The sequence below is a fragment of the Carcharhinus amblyrhynchos genome, chromosome 12 (assembly GCF_965287045.1).
Source record: "Carcharhinus amblyrhynchos chromosome 12, sCarAmb.v2.hapA, whole genome shotgun sequence".
NCBI classification, from domain to species: Eukaryota; Metazoa; Chordata; class Chondrichthyes; order Carcharhiniformes; family Carcharhinidae; genus Carcharhinus; species Carcharhinus amblyrhynchos.
In genome coordinates this window covers 72,770,559-72,778,298 of record NC_137335.1, presented here as the reverse complement: position 1 = coordinate 72,778,298, position 7,740 = coordinate 72,770,559, and the positions used below count along the sequence as shown (strand labels likewise).

Below are 7,740 nucleotides of genomic sequence, written 5' to 3'. Positions count from 1 at the left end.
TTTTGAATAAAATAGTAATACAATTTGATAAAAATTTTAAAAGTACTACTTATTCTCAATTTTCCTGGGAGTACAAATGATTCATAAACCTACATAATGATACAACAAAAGACAAATGTTAAAAACTGTTAGAATTCCAGCAAAGAACGGATCGGTGAAATTATTTTTCCAAATAGCCAAGTGCTTTCAAAATAACATCTCGACCAGAATTCACAGTAGATGTAGCTTCTTTTTCTGTTTTTCCTAAAGATGGATTAACTTCCACTAAATCAATTGCTGACAGCAGGCCTGCAGAGCAAAATATAACATATACAGTACAATTATATACCAAGAAACAAAATTTGTTAGCAGAGACCTGCAAAAAATGTGGTCAAATTAGTATATTTATTCTAAAAGAATTTCTTTAAACTCATGATTTCTATTTATTCTTTCACCAAAAACTTGAACAGAATCAAAAGTTTTTATTCTGGAGAACTACATAAAGCTGTCCATGTGTAAAATTGATCCAGGAGAATAAATACAATTTTGTTAAGAATCTGACCTTATAATTTATTTAAAGTAAAGTATATTTATTAGTCACAAGTAGGCTCACATTAACACTGCAATGAAATTACTGTGAAAATCCTCTAGCCGCTACACTCCAGTGCCTGTTTGGGTACACTGAGGGAGAATTTAGCACGGCCAATGCATCTAACCAGCATGTCTTTCAGACTGTGGGACGAAACTGGAGTACCCGGAGGAAACCCACAGAGACATGGGGAGAACATGCAAACTCCACACAGACAGTGACTCAAGTTGGGAATCGAACCAGGGTCCCTGGTGCTGTGAGGTAGCAGTGCTAACCACTGTGTTCTAGTCATAGAATATGGAAGTGTAATTCGGAGCTGAAAAGGCTGTCTTACATCTGATGGGCTCAATATTATTCAACAATAAACATTCTAATGAAATATCCCTGTTTCTGTAACTAAAAATCAAATAAAACAGCTTCCTAAGTATCAATTGTTAAAACTTCAAGCAATACTATAAGTACTCCTTGAGTTTTAAATTTGTCAGGGGCATAATATTGGTGCTAGATCTAAAATCACCTTCATCTTTAGAATCAACACTATTCTCCAGACACAAGTTTTCTAAAACATTTTAATTCAAATCTCAAGAGTTTTAATTTTCTTAATAAGTTGTATCAAATAATTGTCCCCTGCATTTTGCCACACCTAATCAATTTCATCATGTGATCTACACCTCCCATGCCATCCTCTCCATCCTTGCCATCTCGATCGTTCCTTTCCCCAACTATTCCTTCTTTTCCTCCCATGCCGCTCCTTCCCTTTTATCAATCCTCACATTTTGCTGCTTTCTTCATCAATGCCCCACCCAGCTGCTGACACCAACAATTGCCAGCCACATGTGCAACACTCACTTATATCCCCCGTGTGCCCCTCATGCCTCCATATGTGCCAGGCAATAAACTCTCCCTCAATGTGTCCCTTAAGCTGACCAATCGAACAGTCCAGTCAATCAAAAATTTGAGCATTATTAGAGAATGATCAGCACAAGCATCATGGCATTAGTAACTAACTAGTGGAGAGTACAAAGATCATTGATTATTAAAGAGTGTCTTAAAAGAGTGAGAGGTACTGTATTTTAGGAAGAAAATTCCAGAAAATGCTCAAGAAGCCAAAATTAGATGAGTGCAGATACCTCAGAAGGTGTGGGGCTGAAGAAGATTGCAGAGAGAGAAGGGACAAAGCCATGGAAGAATTTGAAAGCAAGGATGAGAATTTTAGAATCAAAGTGTTGTTTGGCCGAAAGCTAATGTAGCACAGCATTGGTAACTGAATAGGACTTGATGAGAGTAAAATATATGGAGATTATGTTACTTTATGGAAAGTAGAATTTAAGACATGTGTTGAAATTCTCAAGTCTTAAGCTCAAAGAGGCATGAATGGGGTTTCAACAGTTGAATAGCTGTGGCAGGTGTTAAAAACCAGCCAAAGACTCCAAAGTGTTTTGTGAAGTTAGCCTAGACCCTAGGTTTTACATTTGATTTTGGCATTGGTGAGCATGAGGAGTTTCACTCCAGGTATGATTCAAGTGACCCATCAGAAAGCTTTTACCAAACATTTGTGTTTAAGAATACAGTTGAAATATATTAAAAAGAATTATCATAACCTTTACCAGTTACAGGACTTAAACATGGCACAGTATAACTTCTAACAGCTAGCTTTCTCTGTTCTAAGGTAATCATCATTCCACAGACATACGCCATTTATTAGACATAACATAAAAACAAGTATTTTCATATGTTGGACTTTCAGCTTTGTGAAATCTATGGATAGAAATCCAAACCAGTTGTTTGGAGAGAAGGCTATATCCTCAAGAGTCAAACTTCAGAGAGGTAAACTCAATCTCTGGCAGCTTCCAACACAGCAACACTTACAAAACCCCAACTCCAGAGAGAGGGAAAATCCACTACTGTTTCTCACAGTTTCAAGCTGCTTCTGAAATCGAATCTAAAACTGAAAGGCTCTGTGAAAAGTATCTGTCCCTAGCCACCTGATCTGATTTGTCAATCACCTCCAGATAAGCTCTACTCAGCAATCCTAAGGAACCATTAAAATCACAGAACACTGCATTAGTTCAGTTTAAAATCAACATGATATCAGTTATACTACTTTAGTAACAATAAAGGACACCGGCTACAGACAACACAGTGCTGACAAAACATCCTGCAGAGAAACATGATTAAAATACATTTCTTAAAGACATAGTATTGTCGCACAGGGATGAAGTTGAGCGATGTTATGGAGGTGGAAACAGACAGTCTTTATGATGGCATGGACAAGTGGTTGGTAGCTTATCTCAGGGTTAAATACTTTAATTCAAATCTAGAGAATCTTCACTTTTAGTCCAAAGAATAACTTTCAAATGGTAGGTTGACTCAAATAACTGTTCCTTCCATTTTGCCTCTCTGAAATTTGACTCTTTTGAGGATATATCCTTCTCTCCAAACAGCTGACTTGGATTTCTGTCCATAGGTTTCAGAAAGCTGAAAATCCAGCATCACATGAGCATACAGTTTGTTTATTCTCAGACAGTTGCCTGGAAGAGGAATGGAACCAGAGTTTGAAGGAGGCATTGAAAAGTTAGTTTTCCAGATGTTTACTTGGAAGAAGGTTCTGCTCATTCAGGGAATGTTCATACTGTGTGACACACAAGGTGAATGTCTAAGAGAGACATTGTCAATGCAAGTAATTGAGAATATAACATTTATTGTACAGAGATAAAGCCATTTATCCAATGTGTTCCATATTGCAAGTTTCACTTCAGTTTCTGGACATTTTCTAAATTCTCATTGTCTCCCCTTGGCTGAATTAGGATATTTTCCAATATATTTTTAAATGATTTAGCTCAGTTACCATATACTACATGCATTAACAGTCAATAACACAAGTCAATGATTTGAATACTCTTTATGGTGGTGGTCTACCAATTGTAAAATCTCCACCTGGCTGTCCAACACAGCTGGGACGCATTTTCCCATGCCAGATATCAATGATATGCTCCTGTTACAATTCCTGCTGCCTAATGAGAGCCTGCCATCGATTGACCATAAAATTGCCAGATTGCTGCTTTAGCAACAATACGACATACAAGAGTATGATTAAATGGGCAGAAGGGCCCAAAGAGAGGATGTTGTCCCACTGAAGGCCTTGTCCAGGATTAGGGTCTTTGACAGTTAAGTACTGTGGCGGGAGAGGAATCCAAATCAAGGCCTCTCAGACGCCGAGGGCCATTCCTGCCAACTAGACTGCCTGCATTCCCTACAATTTGCCTGTCGCCGCAACAGGTCCACAGCAGATGCCATCTCCCTGGCCCTTCACGCAACCCTGGAACACCTAGATAACAAAAACACCAATGTCAGACTCCTATTCATAGACTACAGCTCAGCCTTTAACACAATTATTTCCATGAGACTCATCTCCAAACTCCATGGCCTGGGGCTCGGCTCCTCCCTCTGCAACTGGATGCTAGATTTCCTAACCACAGACCACAGTTAGTAAGGATAGGCAACAATACCTCCTTCATGATCATTCTCAACACTGGGTGGTCTATAAGATTGTGCCCTCATCCCCTTACAATACTCCTTATACACCTCTGACAGTATGGCCAAATTCCCCTCCAATTCGACTTTCAAGTTTGCTGATGATACCACTGTTGTGGGTCAGATCTCAAACAATGACAAGACACAGTACAGGAAAGGGATAGAGAATCTGGTGAACTGGTATAATGAGAATAATCTATCCCTCAATGTCAACAAAATGAAGGAGATGATTATCAACTTCAGGAAGCGTGGTGGAGGGTATGCCCTTGTCTACATCAATGGGGTGAAGTGGAAATGATTGAAAGATTCAAGTTTTTAGGTGTCCAGATCACCAACAACCTGTTCTGGCCCTCCATGTGGATGCTACAGTTACAAAAGCCCACCAACTCCTCCTGTTTCTCAGCAGACTAATGAAATTTGGCATGTCTGCTACAACTCTCACCAACTTCTTTTGATGCATCATAGAAAGCATTCTTTCCAGTTGTACCACAGCTTGGTATGGCTCCTGCTCTGTCCAAGACTGCAATAAACATAAAGGGTTGTGAATGAAGCCCAAATCATCACTCAAACCAGTCTCCCATCCACTGACACTGTCTACACTTCCCATTGCCTTGGAAAAGCAGCCAGCATAATCAAGGAGCCTACGCACCCCAGGCATACTCTGTTCCACCTTCTTCAATCATGAAAAAGATACAAAAGTCTGAGGACACATACCAACCAACTCAAGAACAGCTTCTTTCCTGCTGCCATCAGACTTTTGAATGAACCTATCTTGCATTAAGTTGATCTTTCTCTACATCCTAGCTATGACTATAACACTACATTCTGTACCCTCTTCTTTCTTCTCTATGTATGGGTTGCTTTGTCTGTATAGCGTGCAAGAAACAATACTTTTCACTGTATACTAAAACATGTGACAGTAATAATTCAAATTATGGCAATTTCAATTGTCTACAATCACTTTCCCCTTGATAGTCATTGATGTGATATATGCAAGGGAAATCCTCCAAGAACCCAAGCCCCACCATTTCTTTTTTCTAAATGCAGTGAAAATGAAGGAGCAGTTAGCATCAATCTGGTTAAGGTGTGGATAGTGGTAATGAATACTGATTAGGTGATGAACCAACAGTATGGCTCACTGCCTGACTTTTCCCATGGGCTACCCTGATCGCGTAGAAAAGCACCCAGTCAAATAATTCTAGATTTGAAGAAAGCTTCTCCTAAAGTAAGCATGTGTCCTTTTGTGTGCTATTGTTTTCGTGTCTTGGTTCTCTGAAAGATGGATTGACTGATGCAATGCTTCCCGCAGTAAGAAAGAAAAAGAGAACTTAGTAAAGAGAGAACTTGGTAACTTAAATTTACTGTAACTATCAGTTCTGATAGAAATTATTAGAAATTTTAAACTGGCTTCCTCCGCAAAAAGCAACTGCAATACTACAGACTGCAGCATGAACTGAAGACAACGGTTTTCTTTTCTAGATTTTGTTTTCTATTTTCTTCTTGGATGAATCACAACCACCCAAATTCTGGTACTCTCACACCAACAAACTGTTATGAGATGAAATTTCATTGTTTCCCTGAGTTTCTCAATATGCATAATTTGTTCAATGGGGCCAATCACATTGACAACATAAACATCTTTTACTGTGTTCCTCTTTATCATACCTGTTTTATGGATTTCACTTGCCACAAAGATACCTTGTTCATATGTGAGACCTCCCTTTACGGGAGTTCCTGTAGCAGGTGCCAGACTGGGATCAAATCCATCAATGTCAAAACTAAGATGGATCGGTTTCTTTATTCTATGAGAAATTGGATATTATATCTGAGTGAGAATATAGTACAAATAGGTTGACATACAATAAAAATAATGGACAAAAGAATATCATAGAAACTGTTAAGTTTCTGTGAAGTACCTTAAGACATTCTTTAAATGTTAAAATCTCTAGGTGAATGCAAATTGTTACTAATTTTCTCGACATCAAACAAACTCATGGTTGGTAAAATCCATACCTTGAATACAGGTAATCGCTGGTCATCTCCATGACTTTCTCTATTCCCATGTGATTTATATCCTTTGCTAAGAAGAATTTAATTCCTAATCTATTTATAATTTCCCTGAAAAGAATCAAGTAGTAGAATTACTTATAATTAAAGCAATACAAAAGCACAGAAGGAGGCCACTCAACTGATCATGCCTCTTCCATTTCTCACAACTTAAAAAATTTATCTTTTGCAAAATCACATCTGTGGTACTGTGGCCCCTTTAAGAGGGTGTTCCCTGAAGGCCATGTGATCAGACTGGACCCTATAGAGTGTTGAGGCGGGAAACTGAGCCAGTTAAGTGCAAGAGGAGAATCCTCAGTTGGAGCCAGGGAGGAGTGTTGCAATGTCGCATAGTTAATTCTGCCAGACCCTTTGTTGTTAGCAATAAATAGTTATTTGGTAATCCTTTGTTACTTTGAGCCACATCCATTACACTGGCGATGAGGAAAACCTTTCAGAGTCATTAAGGATTGCAGTGTGCAGCTAGAGGGGGAAGAGACTTGAGCATTGAAAATATGAAGAAACAGTGTACATACCCACATTAAAATGCCTTTGATTGGAAATATTGAATATTTTGACCCAGAAGTGGAAAAGTAAGGACATTATATTGAAAGACTGTATTACTTCTTTCTGGCAAATTAAACAACGGCTGAAGAAAAGCAAAAGGTTATTTTGCTCACAATCTGTGGCCTACAGCTCAGTGAGAAATTTAACACCACCTGACCCTCCAGACACAGTGCGGAACTTTCCCGCCCCGTCCACCATGGGAATCGTAGTCGGCAGGGGGCAGACCATACGAAGGTCCATTGACCTTGGATGAGATTTTCTGGTTTTGGGGCAAGCATGACTGGAAAATCCCTTACGATGTCTGACAACACCAGGTTTAAGTCCAGCAGGTTTATTTGATAGTAAACTCACAAGCTTTCGAGGTTAAACTCTTTGTCAGGTAAATGGAGAGTTCTGTCCTCAGACGGAGCATATAAAGCACAAGCAGTTTACAGATTACTGATTAGAATGCGAACCTAACCTGCTATTCAAGTCTTAAAGTGGCCGACAATGTGAGTGGAAGGAGCACTGATCACAGGTTAAAGAGATGTGTATTGTCTCCAGACAGTACAGTAAGTGAGGTTTTGCAAACCCAGGCAAGTCACGAGGGTTACAGATATTGCGACATGAACCCAAGATCCCTGTTGAGACAGTCCTCATGTGTGCGGAACTTGGCTATCAGTCTCTGCTCAGCGATTCTGCTCTGTCGTATGTCGTGAAGGCCGCCTTGGAGAATGCTTACCTGAAGGTCAGAGGCTGAATGCCCATGACTACTGAAGTGTTCGCCAACCAAAAGGGAACAGTCTTGCCTGGTGATTGTCGAGCGATGTTCATTCATCCATTGTCGTAGCGTCTGCATGGTGTCCCCAATGTACCATGCTTCGGGACATCCTTTCTTGCAGCATATCAGGTAGACAACGTTGGCCGAGTTGCAAGAGTATTTACCGTGTACCTGGTAGATGGTATTCTCATGTTGATGATGTCATCCATGTCGATGATCCGACATGTCTTTCAGAGGTTGCTGTGGCAGGGTTGTATACACATCT

At 39.7% G+C, this 7,740-nt stretch overlaps 2 protein-coding genes across 2 annotated transcripts in view; one reads left to right on the top strand and one right to left on the bottom strand.

Annotated features, from left to right (window-relative positions):
* Positions 1-7,740, top strand: part of LOC145351095 (protein CEBPZOS-like) — a 652,257-nt gene that overhangs the window by 243,741 nt on the left and 400,776 nt on the right. The gene's annotated exons all lie outside the window — the stretch shown is intronic.
* Positions 71-7,740, bottom strand: part of LOC145350629 (arginase-1-like) — a 53,880-nt gene continuing 46,210 nt past the window's right edge. The window contains exons 6-8 of the mRNA XM_080199835.1: positions 6,116-6,220; positions 5,768-5,904; positions 71-288 (exon numbers count right to left, since the gene is read on the bottom strand). Coding sequence (XP_080055961.1) covers positions 161-288; positions 5,768-5,904; positions 6,116-6,220 — 370 coding nt within the window. The 3' untranslated portion in view covers positions 71-160. The remainder of the gene's footprint in view (positions 289-5,767; positions 5,905-6,115; positions 6,221-7,740) is intronic.